Below are 20,819 nucleotides of genomic sequence, written 5' to 3' on the forward strand. Positions count from 1 at the left end.
CTTGTGTAAAACCCTGCGGCGATACCGAGTATGTGGGCGTACTGCAGTGACGTCTAAAATGCTTTGAATTAATCAGTACCTTGGAGAGGGCCGTCCGTTTCCCCACCAGAAACAGTAGGCTACTTGGAGAGCGCTGTCCCCCGTTTCACCACCAGAGACAGTAGGCTACTTGGAGAGCGCTGTCCCCCGTTTCACCACCAGAGACAGTAGGCTACTTGGAGAGCGCCGTCCGTCTCACCACCAGAGACAGTAGGCTACTTGGAGAGCGCTGTCCCCCATTTCACCACCAGAGACAGTAGGCTACTTGGAGAGCGCTGTCCCCCGTTTCACCACCAGAGACAGTAGGCTACTTGGAGAGGGCCGTCCGTTTCCCCACCAGAAACAGTAGGCTACTTGGAGAGCGCTGTCCCCCGTTTCACCACCAGAGACAGTAGGCTACTTGGAGAGCGCCGTCCGTCTCACCACCAGAGACAGTAGGCTACTTGGAGAGCGCCGTCCGTTTCACCACCAGAGACAGTAGGCTACTTGGAGAGCGCCGTCCGTTTCCCCACCAGAAACAGTAGGCTGTTTAGCTGTTTACTCAGTCTGCTGCGCTGCTACGTTCTGTTTGACACTTTTTTTCCTTAATTTGTTCTGGTACCTTAGAGCCCCCGGATACCCCCCCTCTTTCACGCTCACTATATGTTCCGGTACCTTAGAGCCCCCAGATAACCCACCTCTCACTATGTGTTCCGGTACCTTAGAGCCCCCGGGATAACCCCCAGAGTTCACTATGTGTTCCGGTACCTTAGAGCCCCCAGATAACCCACCTCTCACTATGTGTTCCGGTATCTTAGAGCCCCCAGATAACCCACCTCTCACTATGTGTTCCGGTACCTTAGAGCCCCCGGGATAACCCCCAGAGTTCACTATGTGTTCCGGTACCTTAGAGCCCCCAGATAACCCACCTCTCACTATGTGTTCCGGTATCTTAGAGCCCCCAGGATAACCCACCTCTCACTATGTGTTCCGGTATCTTAGAGCCCCCAGGATAACTTCCCGCGTTCACGCTCACTATGTGTTCCCGGGACTTCCCGATCTATAAATGAAGCACTACCTAACACGACACAGCTGATTCAAATGATCAAAGCTTGATGATTGGTTGATTATTTGAATCAGCTGTGCAGCGCCACGGCAAAAAACCAAAACATGCTCCTGAGGAGAGAGTTGAGTTCTGAGAATATTTGAGATGTCTCACCTGTTCTCGGTCTTCTTCAGTCCTACAGGATGCCACGGAGGACTTGAAGCACCAGCTGTTGTTGTGGTGTTGTTGTCTGTTAGTTTCTTAGTGATGACAGCACCAGCTGTTGTTGTGTTGTTGTCTGTTAGTTTCTTAGTGATGACAGCACCAGCTGTTGGTGTGGTGTTGTTGTCTGTTAGTCTCTTAGTGATGACAGCACCAGCTGTTGGTGTGGTATTGTGGTCTGTTAGTTTCTTAGTGATGACAGCACCAGCTGTTGTGGTGTTGTCTGTTAGTTTCTTAGTGATGACAGCACCAGCTGTTGGTGTGTTGCTGTTCTCTGTTAGTTTCTTAGTGATGACAGCAGCAGCCTGGGTCTTGGTACTGCAGTCTTCTTTAGATGGAGAGGCTTTCACATCACCATCCACCTTGAAGACAACTCTACCTCTACCCTGAACCACATCCCTGTCCCCACCTAGCACCACATTCACACCCTTATCCCCTCCCTTACCTCCACCCCAACCTGAACCCTCTCCCTTACCCCCTACCCCACTGCCACCCAAACTCACTACCACACTCACACCCTGGCCAACCCCCACTACTGTCCCCTGTGTGCCAGCGTTCGGGACTCTATTTGTGGGTAGACTCGGTGCCTGTCCCGGAGTCTGGGTCTTGCCCTGGTTCTCCTGCCCAGTGGTGGTGTTACCAGATTGGAAGAACTGGAGCCGGGCCTGCTGGGTAGTTGAAGTCGTGTTGAAGTTCCGTGGGACTGCGGTGGGTCCAGGGACTGCAGGGCTCACTATGCCCAGGGAGGAGAGCCCCGGGCTGGGCCGCGAGGAGGAGGCAGAGGGGGTGGTGCTTTTGGATCCGTCTGATTTGGAGCTCAGCCAGCTAGGGACAAATTTGGAGGGGGTACTGGTGGGTGTCGGAGCTGGGGTGGATTTCGGGGGGTCTGTGTATTTGGCTCCGGGGGTATTCCTGGAGAGGTCTGAGAGAGGGGTGGTCTGGACAGTGGGAGGAGGGTGAGGGGTGTATTTGGAGGAAGAAGGGGTAGTAGGGTTGTTTTTGGGCAGGTATGAGAGAGGGGTGGTCTTGACAGTGGGAGGAGGGTGAGGGGTGTATTTGGATTCAGCAGGGGTAGTAGGGTTGTTTTTGGGCAGGTCTCGGAGAGGGGTGTGTGTTGGCAGCGCCCCCTGGGGATGGTGATGGGAGGTACAGATGAAGGAGCCTGGTGTTGGTCCAGGTTTACAGTTACCAGACAGTAGAGTGGTGGAACACTCACTACACCTGGAGAACACAGGAACAGACATGATATAGATCACCTATATATGGAGAACACAGGAACACACATGATATAGACCACGGGAACAGACATGACATAGATCACAGGAGACCAGTGGTAGTTAAACAAAAACATTAAGAATATTGTGTCTGTCTGCACGTCTGTCAACCAACCAGATCTCTGTCTCCACCTATAGACTGATACGTGTTACAGCAATGAACGCAGTGTGAAGTACAGCCGTCTACCACGGTACAGCTCTACACAGTTAACCCTTTCAATAGGAGACTGGTATAATAACATGGTACAGCTCTACACAGTTAACCCTTTCAATAGGAGACTGGTATATTAACATGGTACACAGTTAACCCTTTCAATAGGAGACTGGTATATTAACATGGTACACAGTTAACCCTTTCAATAGGAGACTGGTATATTAACATGGTACAGCTCTACACAGTTAACCCTTTCAATAGGAGACTGGTATATTAACATGGTACAGCTCTACACAGTTAACCCTTTCAATAGGAGACTGGTATATTAACATGGTACACAGTTAACCCTTTCAATAGGAGACTGGTATATTAACACGGTACAGCTCTACACAGTTAACCCTTTCAATAGGAGACTGGTATAATAACATGGTACAGCTCTACACAGTTAACCCTTTCAATAGGAGACTGGTATAATAACATGGTACAGCCCTACACAGTTAACCCTTTCAATAGGAGACTGGTATATTAACATGGTACACAGTTAACCCTTTCAATAGGAGACTGGTATAATAACATGGTACATCTCTACACAGTTAACCCTTTCAATAGGAGACTGGTATAATAACATGGTACACAGTTAACCCTTTCAATAGGAGACTGGTATATTAACATGGTACAGCTCTACACAGTTAACCCTTTCAATAAGAGACTGGTATATTAACATGGTACACAGTTAACCCTTTCAATAGGAGACTGGTATAATAACATGGTACAGCCCTACACAGTTAACCCTTTCAATAGGAGACTGGTATATTAACATGGTACACAGTTAACCCTTTCAATAGGAGACTGGTATAATAACATGGTACAGCTCTACACAGTTAACCCTTTCAATAGGAGACTGGTATATTAACATGGTACACAGTTAACCCTTTCAATAGGAGACTGGTATATTAACATGGTACATCTCTACACAGTTAACCCTTTCAATAGGAGACTGGTATAATAACATGGTACACAGTTAACCCTTTCAATAGGAGACTGGTATATTAACATGGTACAGCTCTACACAGTTAACCCTTTCAATAAGAGACTGGTATATTAACATGGTACACAGTTAACCCTTTCAATAGGAGACTGGTATAATAACATGGTACAGCTCTACACAGTTAACCCTTTCAATAGGAGACTGGTATATTAACATGGTACACAGTTAACCCTTTCAATAGGAGACTGGTATATTAACATGGTACATCTCTACACAGTTAACCCTTTCAATAGGAGACTGGTATAATAACATGGTACACAGTTAACCCTTTCAATAGGAGACTGGTATATTAACATGGTACAGCTCTACACAGTTAACCCTTTCAATAAGAGACGGGTATATTAACATGGTACACAGTTAACCCTTTCAATAGGAGACTGGTATAATAACATGGTACACAGTTAACCCTTTCAATAGGAGACTGGTATAATAACATGGTACACAGTTAACCCTTTCAATAGGAGACTGGTATATTAACATGGTACAGCTCTACACAGTTAACCCTTTCAATAGGAGACTGGTATAATAACATGGTACAGCTCTACACAGTTAACCCTTTCAATAGGAGACTGGTATATTAACATGGTACAGCTCTACACAGTTAACCCTTTCAATAGGAGACTGGTATAATAACATGGTACAGCTCTACACAGTTAACCCTTTCAATAGGAGACTGGTATATTAACATGGTACACAGTTAACCCTTTCAATAAGAGACTGGTATATTAACATGGTACACAGTTAACCCTTTCAATAAGAGACTGGTATATTAACATGGTACACAGTTAACCCTTTCAATAGGAGACTGGTATATTAACATGGTACACAGTTAACCCTTTCAATAGGAGACTGGTATATTAACATGGTACACAGTTAACCATTTCAATAGGAGACTGGTATATTAACATGGCACAGCTCTACACAGTTAACCCTTTCAATAGGAGACTGGTATAATAACATGGTACACAGTTAACCCTTTCAATAGGAGACTGGTATATTAACATGGTACAGCTCTACACAGTTAACCCTTTCAATAGGAGACTGGTATATTAACATGGTACACAGTTAACCCTTTCAATAGGAGACTGGTATAATAACATGGTACACAGTTAACCCTTTCAATAGGAGACTGGTATAATAACATGGTACACAGTTAACCCTTTCAATAGGAGACTGGTATATTAACATGGTACACAGTTAACCCTTTCAATAGGAGACTGGTATATTAACATGGTACACAGTTAACCCTTTCAATAAGAGACTGGTATATTAACATGGTACAGCTCTACACAGTTAACCCTTTCAATAGGAGACTGGTATGATAACATGGTACAGCTCTACACAGTTAACCCTTTCAATAGGAGACTGGTATATTAACATGGTACAGCTCTACACAGTTAACCCTTTCAATAGGAGACTGGTATAATAACATGGTACACAGTTAACCCTTTCAATAGGAGACTGGTATATTAACATGGTACACAGTTAACCCTTTCAATAGGAGACTGGTATATTAACAAGGTACAGCTCTGTGGAGTCATTAACAGAGTGGAGTCATTAACAGGGTGGAGTCATTAACAGGGTAGAGTCATTAACAGGGTGGAGTCATTAACAGGGTGGAGTCATTAACAGGGTTAAATGATGGAGTCATTAACAGGGTGGAGTCATTAACAGGGTTAAAGGGTGGAGTCATTAACAGGGTGGAGTCATTAACAGGGTGGAGTCATTAACAGGGTTAAATGGTGGAGTCATTAACAGGGTGGAGTCATTAACACGGTGGAGTCATTAACAGGGTGGAGTCATTAACAGGGTGGAGTCATTAACAGGGTTAAAGGGTGGAGTCATTAACAGGGTGGAGTCATTCACAGGGTGGAGTCATTCACAGGGTGGAGTCATTCACAGGGTGGAGTCATTCACAGGGTGGAGTCATTCACAGGGTGGAGTCATTCACAGGGTGGAGTCATTCACAGGGTTAAAGGGTGGAGTCATTAACAGGGTTAAACAGTCAGGTCTTACCTGGCACAGCTCCTGTGATACAGCCTCCCATCCACTAGGTGTCTCTGGACCAGATGAACGTGTTTATTACACACGGAACACTTACTGCTCAGAGTCCCCGTCTTATTGGATCGCTCATCCTTCTGGGGACAGACAGACAGATTAGCCTTCTGTTAGTTACAACATGAGTATTTAACGTAGAGTCCACAGACCCCTAGGGGTTGTTGGAGGTACTACAGTGGGTCCGTGAAACAATGATTATTATTTCAATGTTATTATTACTAAATCGCCAGAAACAAAAACGAAAAATGTTGAATCACAAACCTACACTAGAAAAGAGGAGAATCTTATTGTATTCCTCAACTCGTTATATATATATCATATTACCGGCGCCGACAGAGATGGCCGCCTCGCTTCGCGTTCCTAGGAAACTATGCAGTTTTTAGTTTTTTTACGTGTTATTTCTTACACTAGTACCCCAGGTCATCTTAGGTTTCATCACATACAGCCGAGAAGAACTACTGAATATAAGATCAGCGTCAACTCACCACCAGTACGACCAAGAATATGTTTTTCACGATGCGGATCCTGTGTTCTGCCTTACAACCAGCGCCACGGGATGGTTCCCATGCAGCGACCCAAAAAAACGACTCAGAAAAAGAGGGAAACGAAGCGGTCAGACTCCGGAGACGGGCACATCGTGCACCACTCCCTAGCATTCTTCTTGCCAATGTCCAGTCTCTTGACAACAAGGTTGATGAAATCCGAGCAAGGGTAGCATTCCAGAGGGACATCAGAGACTGTAACGTTCTCTGTTTCACGGAAACGTGGCTCACTGGAGAGACGCAATCCGAAGCGGTGCAGCCAGCGGGTTTCTCCACGCATCGCGCGGACAGAAACGAACATCTTTCTGGTAAGAAGAGGGGCGGGGGCGTATGCCTTATGGCCAACGTGACATGGTGTGATGAAAGAAACATACAGGAACTCAAATCCTTCTGTTCACCTGATTTAGAATTCCTCACAATCAAATGTAGACCGCATTATCTACCAAGAGAATTCTCTTCGATTATAATCACAGCCGTATATATCCCCCCCCAAGCAGACACATCGATGGCTCTGAACGAACTTTATTTAACTCTCTGCAAACTGGAAACGATTTATCCGGAGGCTGCATTCATTGTAGCTGGGGATTTTAACAAGGCTAATCTGAAAACAAGACTCCCTAAATTTTATCAGCATATCGATTGCGCAACCAGGGGTGGAAAGACCCTGGATCATTGTTACTCTAACTTCCGCGACGCATATAAGGCCCTGCCCCGCCCCCCTTTCGGAAAAGCTGACCACGACTCCATTTTGTTGATCCCTGCCTACAGACAGAAACTAAAACAAGAAGCTCCCACGCTGAGGTCTGTCCAACGCTGGTCCGACCAAGCTGACTCCACACTCCAAGACTGCTTCCATCACGTGGACTGGGAGATGTTTCGTATTGCGTCAGCCAACAACATTGACGAATACGCTGATTCGGTGTGCGAGTTCATTAGAACGTGCGTTGAAGATGTCGTTCCCATAGCAACGATTAAAACATTCCCCAACCAGAAACCGTGGATTGATGGCAGCATTCGTGTGGAACTGAAGGCGCGAACCACTGCTTTTAATCAGGGCAAGGTGTCTGGTAACATGACTGAATACAAACAGTGCAGCTATTCCCTCCGCAAGGCTATCAAACAAGCTAAGCGCCAGTACAGAGACAAAGTAGAATCTCAATTCAACGGCTCAGACACAAGAGGCATGTGGCAGGGTCTACAGTCAATCACGGACTACAGGAAGAAACCCAGCCCAGTCACGGACCAGGATGTCTTGCTCCCAGGCAGACTAAACAACTTTTTTGCCCGCTTTGAGGACAATACAGTGCCACTGACACGGCCTGCAACGAAAACATGCGGTCTCTCCTTCACTGCAGCCGAAGTGAGTAAGACATTTAAACGTGTTAACCCTCGCAAGGCTGCAGGCCCAGACGGCATCCCCAGCCGCGCCCTCAGAGCATGCGCAGACCAGCTGGCCGGTGTGTTTACGGACATATTCAACCAATCCCTATACCAGTCTGCTGTTCCCACATGCTTCAAGAGGGCCACCATTGTTCCTGTTCCCAAGAAAGCTAAGGTAACTGAGCTAAACGACTACCGCCCCGTAGCACTCACATCCGTCATCATGAAGTGCTTTGAGAGACTAGTCAAGGACCATATCACCTCCACCCTACCTGACACCCTTGACCCACTCCAATTTGCTTACTGCCCAAATAGGTCCACAGACGATGCAATCTCAACCACACTGCACACTGCCCTAACCCATCTGGACAAGAGGAATACCTATGTGAGAATGCTGTTCATCGACTACAGCTCGGCATTCAACACCATAGTACCCTCCAAGCTCGTCATCAAGCTCGAGACCCTGGGTCTCGACCCCGCCCTGTGCAACTGGGTACTGGACTTCCTGACGGGCCGCCCCCAGGTGGTGAGTGTAGGCAACAACATCTCCTCCCCGCTGATCCTCAACACTGGGGCCCCACATGGGTGCGTTCTGAGCCCTCTCCTGTACTCCCTGTTCACCCACGACTGCGTGGCCACGCACGCCTCCAACTCAATCATCAAGTTTGCGGACGACACAACAGTGGTAGGCTTGATTACCAACAACGACGAGACGGCCTACAGGGAGGAGGTGAGGGCCCTCGGAGTGTGGTGTCAGGAAAATAACCTCACACTCAACGTCAACAAAACTAAGGAGATGATTGTGGACTTCAGGAAACAGCAGAGGGAACACCCCCCCATCCACATCGATGGAACAGTAGTGGAGAGGGTAGCAAGTTTTAAGTTCCTCAGCATACACATCACAGACAAACTGAATTGGTCCACTCACACAGACAGCATCGTGAGGAAGGCGCAGCAGCGCCTCTTCAACCTCAGGAGGCTGAAGAAATTCGGCTTGTCACCAAAAGCACTCACAAACTTCTACAGATGCACAATCGAGAGCATCCTGGCGGGCTGTATCACCGCCTGGTATGGCAACTGCACCGCCCTCAACCGTAAGGCTCTCCAGAGGGTAGTGAGGTCTGCACAACGCATCACCGGGGGCAAACTACCTGCCCTCCAGGACACCTACACCACCCGATGCTACAGGAAGGCCATAAAGATCATCAAGGACATCAACCACCCGAGCCACTGCCTGTTCACCCCGCTGTCATCCAGAAGGCGAGGTCAGTACAGGTGCATCAAAGCTGGGACCGAGAGACTGAAAAACAGCTTCTATCTCAAGGCCATCAGACTGTTAAACAGCCACCACTAACATTGAGTGGCTACTGCCAACACACTGTCAATGCCACTGACTCTACTCCAGCCACTTTAATCATGGGAATTGATGGGAAATGATGTAAATATATCACTAGCCACTTTAAACAATGCTACCTTATATAATGTTACTTACCCTACATTATTCATCTCATATGCATACGTAGATACTGTACTCTATATCATCGACTGCATCCTTATGTAATACATGTATCACTAGCCACTTTAACTATGCCACTTGGTTTACATACTCATCTCATATGTATATACTGTACTCGATATCATCTACTGTATCTTGCCTATGCTGCTCTGTACCATCACTCATTCATATATCCTTATGTACATATTCTTTATCCCCTTACACTGTGTATAAGACAGTAGTTTTTTGGGGAATTGTTAGTTAGATTACTTGTTCGTTATTACTGCATTGTCGGAACTAGAAGCACAAGCATTTCACTACACTCGCATTAACATCTGCTAACCATGTGTATGTGACAAATAAATTTGATTTGATTTGATTTGATTTAATTATCTGACACAGGCTTTGACAAAGCACCTGTTCGTAGGCCGCCAGTCTCAACGATACTCACTGGAGTATCTGACACAGGCTTTGACAAAGCACCTGTTCGTAGGCCGCCAGTCTCAACGATACTCACTGGAGTATCTGACACAGGCTTTGACAAAGCACCTGTTCGTAGGCCACCAGTCTCAACGACACTCACTGGAGGATCTGACATAGCACCTGTTCGTAGGCCACCAGTCTCAACGACACTCACTGGAGGATCTGACAAAGCACCTGTTGGTAGGCCACCAGTCTCAACGACACTCACTGGAGGATCTGACAAAGCACCTGTTGGTAGGCCACCAGTCTCAACGACACTCACTGGAGGATCTGACACAGCACCTGTTCGTAGGCCACCAGTCTCAACGACACTCACTGGAGGATCTGACACAGCACCTGTTCGTAGGCCACCAGTCTCAACGACACTCACTGGAGGATCTGACACAGCACCTGTTCGTAGGCCACCAGTCTCAACGACACTCACTGGAGGATCTGACACAGCACCTGTTCGTAGGCCACCAGTCTCAACGACACTCACTGGAGGATCTGACACAGCACCTGTTCGTAGGCCACCAGTCTCAACGACACTCACTGGAGGATCTGACAAAGCACCTGTTCGTAGGCCACCAGTCTCAACGACACTCACTGGAGGATCTGACAAAGCACCTGTTCGTAGGCCACCAGTCTCAACGACACTCACTGGAGGATCTGACACAGGATCAAATCAAAAAGCGTTGGTCACGTGCACAAGGTCAAAGTGCGTTGGTCACGTGCACAAGGTCAAAGTGCGTTGGTCACGTGCACAAGGTCAAAGTGCGTTGGTCACGTGCACAAGGTCAAAGTGCATTGGTCACGTGCAAGGTCCAGTGAAATACTTGCTTTGCTAATAACTCTTCAACAGCAATGCACTGCAACATCAATATCCATCAAGAATCAAATACCAAAAGTCCAAAAATAACAACTAGTAAAAACAATTAGCTTTGTTAATAAAGATGAATCAGGCTAGATACAACTGGGGCCGGAGTGAAACCCCTACAGGAGGGCATCTCTCCAGGAACCGGGTTGGTGTTAAAACCTACAGGAGGGTATCTCTCCAGGAACAGGGTTGGAGTTTAAACCTACAGGAGGGTATCTCTCCAGGAACAGGGTTGGAGTTAAAACCTACAGGAGGATAGCTCTCCAGGAACAGGGTTGGAGTTTAAACCTACAGGAGGGCATCTCTCCAGGAACAGGGTTGGAGTGAAACCCCTACAGGAGGGCATCTCTCCAGGAACAGGGTTGGAGTGAAACCCCTACAGGAGGGCATCTCTCCAGGAACAGGGCTGGAGTTTAAACCTACAGGAGGATAACTCTCCAGGAACAGGGCTGGAGTGAACCCCTACAGGAGAGCATCTCTCCAGGAACAGGGCTGGAGTGAACCCCTACAGGAGAGCATCTCTCCAGGAACAGGGCTGGAGTGAACCCCTACAGGAGAGGATCTCTTCAGGAACAGGGCTGGAGTGAACCCCTACAGGAGAGCATCTCTCCAGGAACAGGGTTGGAGTGAACCCCTACAGGAGGGCATCTCTCCAGGAACAGGGTTGGAGTGAACCCCTACAGGAGGGCATCTCTCCAGGAACAGGGTTGGAGTTAAAACCTACAGGAGGATAACTCTCCAGGAACAGGGCTGGAGTGAACCCCTACAGGAGGGCATCTCTCCAGGAACAGGGCTGGAGTGAACCCCTACAGGAGGGCATCTCTCCAGGAACAGGGCTGGAGTGAACCCCTACAGGAGGGCATCTCTCCAGGAACAGGGCTGGAGTGAACCCCTACAGGAGGGCATCTCTCCAGGAACAGGGCTGGAGTGAACCCCTACAGGAGGGCATCTCTCCAGGAACAGGGTTGGAGTGAACCCCTACAGGAGGGCATCTCTCCAGGAACAGGGTTGGAGTGAACCCCTACAGGAGGGCATCTCTCCAGGAACAGGGCTGGAGTGAACCCCTACAGGAGGGCATCTCTCCAGGAACAGGGTTGGAGTTTAAACCTACAGGAGGATAACTCTCCAGGAACAGGGCTGGAGTGAACCCCTACAGGAGGGTCTCTCTCCAGGAACAGGGTTGGAGTGAACCCCTACAGGAGGGCATCTCTCCAGGAACAGGGTTGGAGTTTAAACCTACAGGAGGATAACTCTCCAGGAACAGGGCTGGAGTGAACCCCTACAGGAGAGTATCTCTCCAGGAACAGGGTTGGAGTGAACCCCTACAGGAGAGCATCTCTCCAGGAACAGGGTTGGAGTGAACCCCTACAGGAGGGCGTCTCTCCAGGAACAGGGTTGGAGTGAACCCCTACAGGAGGGCATCTCTCCAGGAACAGGGTTGGAGTGAACCCCTACAGGAGGGCATCTCTCCAGGAACAGGGTTGGAGTGAACCCCTACAGGAGGGCATCTCTCCAGGAACAGGGTTGGAGTGAACCCCTACAGGAGGGCATCTCTCCAGGAACAGGGTTGGGGTGAACCCCTACAGGAGAGTATCTCTCCAGGAACAGGGTTGGAGTGAACCCCTACAGGAGGGCGTCTCTCCAGGAACAGGGTTGGAGTGAACCCCTACAGGAGGGCATCTCTCCAGGAACAGGGTTGGAGTGAACCCCTACAGGAGGGCGTCTCTCCAGGAACAGGGTTGGAGTGAACCCCTACAGGAGGGCATCTCTCCAGGAACAGGGTTGGAGTGAACCCCTACAGGAGGGCATCTCTCCAGGAACAGGGTTGGAGTGAACCCCTACAGGAGGGCATCTCTCCAGGAACAGGGTTGGAGTGAACCCCTACAGGAGGGCATCTCTCCAGGAACAGGGTTGGGGTGAACCCCTACAGGAGAGTATCTCTCCAGGAACAGGGTTGGAGTGAACCCCTACAGGAGAGTATCTCTCCAGGAACAGGGTTGGAGTGAACCCCTACAGGAGGGCATCTCTCCAGGAACAGGGCTGGAGTGAAACCCCTACAGGAGGGCATCTCTCCAGGAACAGGGTTGGAGTGAACCCCTACAGGAGGATAACTCTCCAGGAACAGGGTTGGAGTGAACCCCTACAGGAGGATAACTCTACAGGAACAGGGTTGGAGTGAACCCCTACAGGAGGATAGCTCTCCAGGAACAGGGTTGGAGTGAACCCCATCAGGAGAGCATTTCTCCTGGAACAGGGTTGGAGTGAACCCCTACAGGAGAGCATCTCTCCAGGAACAGGGCTGGAGTGAACCCCTACAGGAGTGCATCTCTCCAGGAACAGGGTTGGAGTGAACCCCTACAGGAGGGCAACTCTCCAGGAACAGGGTTGGAGTGAACCCCTACAGGAGGGCATCTCTCCAGGAACAGGGCTGGAGTGAACCCCTACAGGAGGGCAACTCTCCAGGAACAGGGTTGGAGTGAACCCCTACAGGAGGGCATCTCTCCAGGAACAGGGCTGGAGTGAACCCCTACAGGAGGGCGACTCTCCAGGAACAGGGTTGGAGTGAACCCTACAGGAGGGTATCTCTCCAGGAACAGGGTTGGAGTGAACCCCTACAGGAGGGCATTTCTCCAGGAACAGGGTTGGAGTTAAAACCTACAGGAGGGCAACTCTCCAGGAACAGGGCTGGAGTGAACCCCTACAAGAGGGCATCTCTCCAGGAACAGGGTTGGAGTGAACCCCTACAGGAGAGCATCTCTCCAGGAACAGGGTTGGAGTGAACCCCTACAGGAGGGTAGCTCTCCAGGAACAGGGCTGGAGTGAACCCCTACAGGAGGGCAACTCTCCAGGAACAGGGCTGGAGTGAACCCCTACAGGAGAGCATCTCTCCAGGAACAGGGCTGGAGTGAACCCCTACAGGAGGGCATCTCTCCAGGAACAGGGCTGGAGTGAACCCCTACAGGAGGGCATCTCTCCAGGAACAGGGCTGGAGTGAACCCCTACAGGAGGGTAGCTCTCCAGGAACAGGGTTGGAGTGAACCCCTACAGGAGGGTATCTCTCCAGGAACAGGGTTGGAGTGAACCCCTACAGGAGGGCGACTCTCCAGGAACAGGGTTGGAGTGAACCCCTACAGGAGGGTATCTCTCCAGGAACAGGGCTGGAGTGAAACCCTACAGGAGGATAACTCTCCAGGAACAGGGTTGGAGTGAACCCCTACAGGAGGGCAACTCTCCAGGAACAGGGCTGGAGTGAACCCCTACAGGAGGGCATCTCTCCAGGAACAGGGTTGGAGTGAACCCCTACAGGAGGGCATCTCTCCAGGAACAGGGCTGGAGTGAAACCCTACAGGAGGGCATCTCTCCAGGAACAGGGTTGGAGTGAACCCCTACAGGAGGGCATCTCTCCAGGAACAGGGCTGGAGTGAACCCCTACAGGAGGGTATCTCTCCAGGAACAGGGTTGGAGTGAACCCCTACAGGAGGGTATCTCTCCAGGAACAGGGTTGGAGTGAACCCCTACAGGAGGGTATCTCTCCAGGAACAGGGTTGGAGTGAACCCCTACAGGAGGGTATCTCTCCAGGAACAGGGTTGGAGTGAACCCCTACAGGAGGGTATCTCTCCAGGAACAGGGCTGGAGTGAACCCCTACAGGAGGATAACTCTCCAGGAACAGGCTTGGAGTGAACACCTGCAGGAGGGCATCTCTCCAGGAACAGGGCTGGAGTGAACCCCTACAGGAGGGCATCTCTCCAGGAACAGGGCTGGAGTGAACCCCTACAGGAGGGCATCTCTCCAGGAACAGGGTTGGAGTGAACCCCTACAGGAGGGCATCTCTCCAGGAACAGGGCTGGAGTGAACCCCTACAGGAGGGCATCTCTCCAGGAACAGGGCTGGAGTGAACCCCTACAGGAGGGCATCTCTCCAGGAACAGGGTTGGAGTGAACCCCTACAGGAGGGCATCTCTCCAGGAACAGGGCTGGAGTGAACCCCTACAGGAGGGCATCTCTCCAGGAACAGGGTATCTCTCCAGGAACAGGGTATCTCTCCAGGAACAGGGTTGGGCAACCCTGGACAAGAGTATTTAAAGGAGATCCTTACCTGTGCTGCCCTGTCTGGTCTGGTTGAGGCTTTAGGTGAGGAGGAGGGGGGAGGGCGGTTCTCAGTAGCGGATTTAGAGGGGGTAGAGGCGGGGAAGACCTTGGAGACAACTGCTTGGTTCTTTTTCCCAGAAGGCCCCTCTTCTGTGGATGCCTCCGCTGGACGCTTTATCCCCGCCATGCCGCCAACTACACACACACACACACACACACACACACACAAACACACACTAATTGATCACAAAGTTCATCACAGTATGTGTGTGCCCATATCGTGTGGGCAGCATGTGAGTATCATGTGGGCAGCGTGTGAGTATCATGTGAGTATCATGAGGGCAGCGTGTGAGTATCATGAGGGCAGCGTGTGAGTATCATGAGGGCAGCGTGTGAGTATCATGAGGGCAGCGTGTGGGTATCATGTGGGCAGCGTGTGAGTATCATGAGGGCAGCGTGTGGGTATCATGTGGGCAGCGGGTCAGTATCATGAGGGCAGCGTGTGGGTATCATGTGGGCAGCGTGTGAGTACCATGTGGGCAGCGTGTGAGTATCATGAGGGCAGCGTGTGGGTATCATGTGGGCAGCGTGTCAGTATCATGAGGGCAGCGTGTGGGTATCATGTGGGCAGCGTGTGAGTATCATGAGGGCAGCGTGTGGGTATCATGTGGGCAGCGTGTCAGTATCATGAGGGCAGCGTGTGGGTATCATGTGGGCAGCGTGTGAGTACCATGTGGGCAGCGTGTGAGTATCATGTGGGCAGCGTGTGAGTACCATGTGGGCAGCGTGTGAGTATCATGTGGGCAGCGTGTGAGTATCATGTGGGCAGCGTGTGAGTATCATGTGGGCAGCGTGTGAGTACCATGTGGGCAGCGAGTGAGTACCATGTGGGCAGTGAGTGAGTACCATGTGGGCAGCGTGTGAGTATCATGTGGGCAGCGTGTCAGTATCATGTGGGCAAATCAAATCAATTTATATAGCCCTTCTTACATCAGCTGATATCTCAAAGTGCTGTACAGAAACCCAGCCTAAAACTCCAAACAGCAAGCAATGCAGGTGTAGAAGCACGGTGGTTAGGAAAAACTCCCTAGAAAGGCCAAAACCTAGGAAGAAACCTAGAGAGGAACCAGGCTATGTGTGGGGTGGCCAGTCCTCTTCTGGCTGTGCCGGGTGATGTGGGCAGCGTGTGGGCAGCGTGTGGATAGCGTGTGGGCAGCGTGTGGGCAGCGTGTGGGCAGCGTGTCACGTGTATGTATGCTTGCACATGTTTACTCAATATGTATGTGTGTATGTGTACTACTCACTAGGTGATTTGCCATGGAAGTAGTTGTAGTATTGTGAGACATATGTCAGAATACTGAGTCTGTCTGGTATCTTCAGGGCCACCATGTCCTCAGCATCTAACAGAGCTGGGATCCCCAACTCATCCTCCGCTACCCGGAACGCCTGGGAACACACAGAGAGATAGAAGGTTGGAGCACACAGAGAGATAGAAGGCTGGAGCACACAGAGCGATAGAAGGCTGGAACACAGAGAGATAGAAGGCTGGAGCACACAGAGATAGATAGAAGGCTGGAGCACACAGAGATAGATAGAAGGCTGGAGCACACAGAGATAGATAGAAGGCTGGAGCACACAGAGATAGATAGAAGGCTGGAGCACACAGAGATAGATAGAAGGCTGGAGCACACAGAGATAGATAGAAGGCTGGAGCACACAGAGATAGATAGAAGGCTGGAGCACACAGAGATAGATAGAAGGCTGGAGCACACAGAGATAGATAGAAGGCTGGAGCACACAGAGATAGATAGAAGGCTGGAGCACACAGAGATAGATAGAAGGCTGGAGCACACAGCCTTCTATCTGAGGTGTGTTATCCAAGATGGCGTAGCAGTAAGTCGTCCTGTCGTGTCCCTGTATATTTTGTTTATATTTTGTTTATTTTTCGTTTTTTTTACATATTTTTCGTTTTTTACATAGCTATCCCTTTAAAAACATTTTGCTAAACCTAAGCTTCCAAATACGCTGGATCTTCACAACTAGCTATCTAGCTAAACTGCAACCCTGGATGATTACCCCTGGCTAGCGTTTCCACCCACTTAGCTTGAAGCTAGCCCGGCCTGCGCTACCACCGTAGCATACTCCTGAGCTACAATACCCGGGCCCACGACCGGTCTATCGATGTCACCGCATGAAGAGGAATAAACAGACTCACCCCATCGCGACGTCCCCCAAAGGCTAACTCTCTAGCCCTCGCTATCTCCCTGCTTGCTAATTCGGCCTGCTAACTGCTAGCTTGTCCAGCTCCGGTCCGCTAACTGCTACCTTGTCTAGCCCGGGCCTACAAACTGTTAGCTTGTTAGCACAGGCCTGCTAACCGCCTGAATCGCCGCGTCCCAAACGCCCACCGGACCCATATTTACTTTCTATCTCTTTTGACTTTTAATTTGTTTATACCTTCCGGAAACCTGCCTCACCCAATGTGATACGGAATCGCTATTATTTTTTATTTATTTTTAGAACACACTCAAGAACCTCCAGAAGCTAACCAGCTAACTAGCTACAAGCTATTTAGTCATTGTTCGTTTTTTTAACCTGGATAACACTCGCCAGTCCAGCTTCCCTTCCCCATCCACCGCTGCCCCCTGGACACTGATCTCTTGGCTACATAGCTGATGCACGCTGGACTGTCCATAAATCACGGTACTCCATTCTGCTTGTTTGTTTTATCTGTTGGCCCCGTTGCCTAGTCTACGCCATTTTACCTGCTGTTGTTGTGCTAGCTGATTAGCTGTTGTCTCACCTACTGTTTTAGCTAGCTTTCCCAATTCAACACCTGTGATTACTGTATGCCTCGCTGTATGTCTCTCTCAAATGTCAATATGCCTTGTATACTGTTGTTCAGGTTAGTTATCATTGTTTTAGTTCACAATGGAGCCCCTAGTTCCACTCTTCATACCCCTGATAACTCCTTTGTCCCACCTCCCACACATGCGGTGACCTCACCCATTACTAGCAGCATGTCCAGAGATACAACCTCTCTCATCATCACCCAGTGCCTGGGCTTACCTCCGCTGTACCCGCACCCCACCATACCCCTGTCTGCGCATTATGCCCTGAATATATTCTACCATGCCCAGAAACCTGCTCCTCTTATTCTCTGTCCCCAACGCTCTAGGCGACCAGTTTTGATAGCCTTTAGCCGCACCCTCATACTACTCCTTCTCTGTTCCGCGGGTGATGTGGAGGTAAACCCAGGCCCTGCATGTCCCCAGGCACCCTCATTTGTTGACTTCTGTGTTCGAAAAAGCCTTGGTTTCATGCATGTCAACATCAGAAGCCTCCTCCCTAAGTTTGTCTTACTCACTGCTTTAGCACACTCTGCTAACCCTGATGTCCTTGCTGTGTCTGAATCCTGGCTCAGGAAGGCCACCAAAAATCCAGAGATTTCCATACCCAACTATAACATCTTCCGTCAAGATAGAACTGCCAAAGGGGGAGGAGTTGCAGTTTACTGCAGAGATAGCCTGCAAAGTAATGTCATACTTTCCAGGTCCATACCCAAACAGTTCGAACTACTAATTTTGAAAATTACTCTCTCCAGAAATAAGTCTCTCACGGTTGCCGCCTGCTACCGACCCCCCTCAGCTCCCAGCTGTGCCCTGGACACCATTTGTGAATTGATCGCCCCCCATCTAGCTTCAGAGTTTGTTCTGTTAGGTGACCTAAACTGGGATATGCTTAACACCCCGCCAGTCCTACAATCTAAGCTAGATGCCCTCAATCTCACACAAATCATCAAGGAACCCACCAGGTACAACCCTAACTCTGTAAACAAGGGCACCCTCATAGACGTCATCCTGACCAACTGGCCCTCCAAATACACCTCCGCTGTCTTCAACCAGGATCTCAGCGATCACTGCCTCATTGCCTGTATCCGCTACGGAGCCGCAGTCAAACGACCACCCCTCATCACTGTCAAACGCTCCCTAAAACACTTCTGTGAGCAGGCCTTTCTAATCGACCTGGCCCGGGTATCCTGGAAGGACATTGACCTCATCCCGTCAGTTGAGGATGCCTGGTCATTCTTTAAAAGTAACTTCCTCACCATTTTAGATAAGCATGCTCCGTTCAAAAAATGCAGAACTAAGAACAGATACAGCCCTTGGTTCACCCCAGACCTGACTGCCCTCGACCAGCACAAAAACATCCTGTGGCGGACTGCAATAGCATCGAATAGTCCCCGTGATATGCAACTGTTCAGGGAAGTCCGGAACCAATACACGCAGTCAGTCAGGAAAGCTAAGGCCAGCTTCTTCAGGCAGAAGTTTGCATCCTGTAGCTCCAACTCCAAAAAGTTCTGGGACACTGTGAAGTCCATGGAGAACAAGAGCACCTCCTCCCAGCTGCCCACTGCACTGAGGCTAGGTAACACGGTCACCACTGATAAATCCATGATTATCGAAAACTTCAATAAGCATTTCTCAACGGCTGGCCATGCCTTCCGCCTGGCTACTTCAACCTCGGCCAACAGCTCCGCCCCCCCCGCAGCTCCTCGCCCAAGCCTCTCCAGGTTCTCCTTTACCCAAATCCAGATAGCAGATGTTCTGAAAGAGCTGCAAAACCTGGACCCGTACAAATCAGCTGGGCTTGACAATCTGGACCCTCTATTTCTGAAACTATCTGCCACCATTGTCGCAACCCCTATTACCAGCCTGTTCAACCTCTCTTTCATCTCGTCTGAGATCCCCAAGGATTGGAAAGCTGCCGCAGTCATCCCCCTCTTCAAAGGGGGAGACACCCTGGACCCAAACTGTTACAGACCTATATCCATCCTGCCCTGCCTATCTAAGGTCTTCGAAAGCCAAGTCAACAAACAGGTCACTGACCATCTCGAATCCCACCGTACCTTCTCCGCTGTGCAATCTGGTTTCCGAGCCGGTCATGGGTGCACCTCAGCCACACTCAAGGTACTAAACGACATCATAACCGCCATCGATAAAAGACAGTACTGTGCAGCCGTCTTCATCGACCTCGCCAAGGCTTTCGACTCTGTCAATCACCATATTCTTATCGGCAGACTCCGTAGCCTCGGTTTTTCGGATGACTGCCTTGCCTGGTTCACCAATTACTTTGCAGACAGAGTTCAGTGTGTCAAATCGGAGGGCATGCTGTCCGGTCCTCTGGCAGTCTCTATGGGGGTGCCACAGGGTTCAATTCTCGGGCCGACTCTTTTCTCTGTGTATATCAATGATGTTGCTCTTGCTGCGGGCGATTCCCTGATCCACCTCTACGCAGACGACACCATTCTATATACTTTCGGCCCGTCTTTGGACACTGTGCTATCTAACCTCCAAACAAGCTTCAATGCCATACAACACTCCTTCCGTGGCCTCCAACTGCTCTTAAACGCTAGTAAAACCAAATGCATGCTTTTCAACCGGTCGCTGCCTGCACCTGCATGCCCGACTAGCATCACCACCCTGGATGGTTCCGACCTAGAATATGTGGACGTCTATAAGTACCTAGGTGTCTGGCTAGACTGCAAACTCTCCTTCCAGACTCATATCAAACATCTCCAATCGAAAATCAAATCAAGAGTCGGCTTTCTATTCCGCAACAAAGCCTCCTTCACTCAAGCCGCCAAGCTTACCCTAGTAAAACTGACTATCCTACCGATCCTCGACTTCGGCGATGTCATCTACAAAATGGCTTCCAACACTCTACTCAGCAAACTGGATGCAGTCTATCACAGTGCCATCCGTTTTGTCACTAAAGCACCTTATACTACCCACCACTGCGACTTGTATGCTCTAGTCGGCTGGCCCTCGCTACATATTCGTCGCCAGACCCACTGGCTCCAGGTCATCTACAAGTCTATGCTAGGTAAAGCTCCGCCTTATCTCAGCTCACTGGTCACGATGGCAACACCCATCCGTAGCACGCGCTCCAGCAGGTGTATCTCACTGATCATCCCTAAAGCCAACACCTCATTTGGCCGCCTTTCGTTCCAGTACTCTGCTGCCTGTGACTGGAACGAATTGCAAAAATCGCTGAAGTTGGAGACTTTCATCTCCCTCACCAACTTCAAACATCAGCTATCTGAGCAGCTAACCGATCGCTGCAGCTGTACATAGTCTATTGGTAAATAGCC

The 20,819-nt window shown here is 49.8% G+C and overlaps 1 protein-coding gene across 3 annotated transcripts in view; it reads right to left on the bottom strand.

The window, feature by feature from the left end:
* Nucleotides 1-20,819, bottom strand: part of LOC109886284 (MICAL-like protein 2) — a 65,294-nt gene that overhangs the window by 22,986 nt on the left and 21,489 nt on the right. For all 3 annotated transcript variants that reach the window (XM_031821669.1, XM_031821668.1, XM_031821667.1), the window contains exons 3-6: nucleotides 15,970-16,111; nucleotides 14,673-14,860; nucleotides 5,778-5,899; nucleotides 1,238-2,506 (exon numbers count right to left, since the gene is read on the bottom strand). In XM_031821669.1, the coding sequence (XP_031677529.1) occupies nucleotides 1,238-2,506; nucleotides 5,778-5,899; nucleotides 14,673-14,860; nucleotides 15,970-16,111 (1,721 nt within the window). The remainder of the gene's footprint in view (nucleotides 1-1,237; nucleotides 2,507-5,777; nucleotides 5,900-14,672; nucleotides 14,861-15,969; nucleotides 16,112-20,819) is intronic.

The sequence above is a fragment of the Oncorhynchus kisutch genome, unplaced genomic scaffold (assembly GCF_002021735.2).
Source record: "Oncorhynchus kisutch isolate 150728-3 unplaced genomic scaffold, Okis_V2 scaffold4007, whole genome shotgun sequence".
Lineage (NCBI taxonomy): Eukaryota > Metazoa > Chordata > Actinopteri > Salmoniformes > Salmonidae > Oncorhynchus > Oncorhynchus kisutch.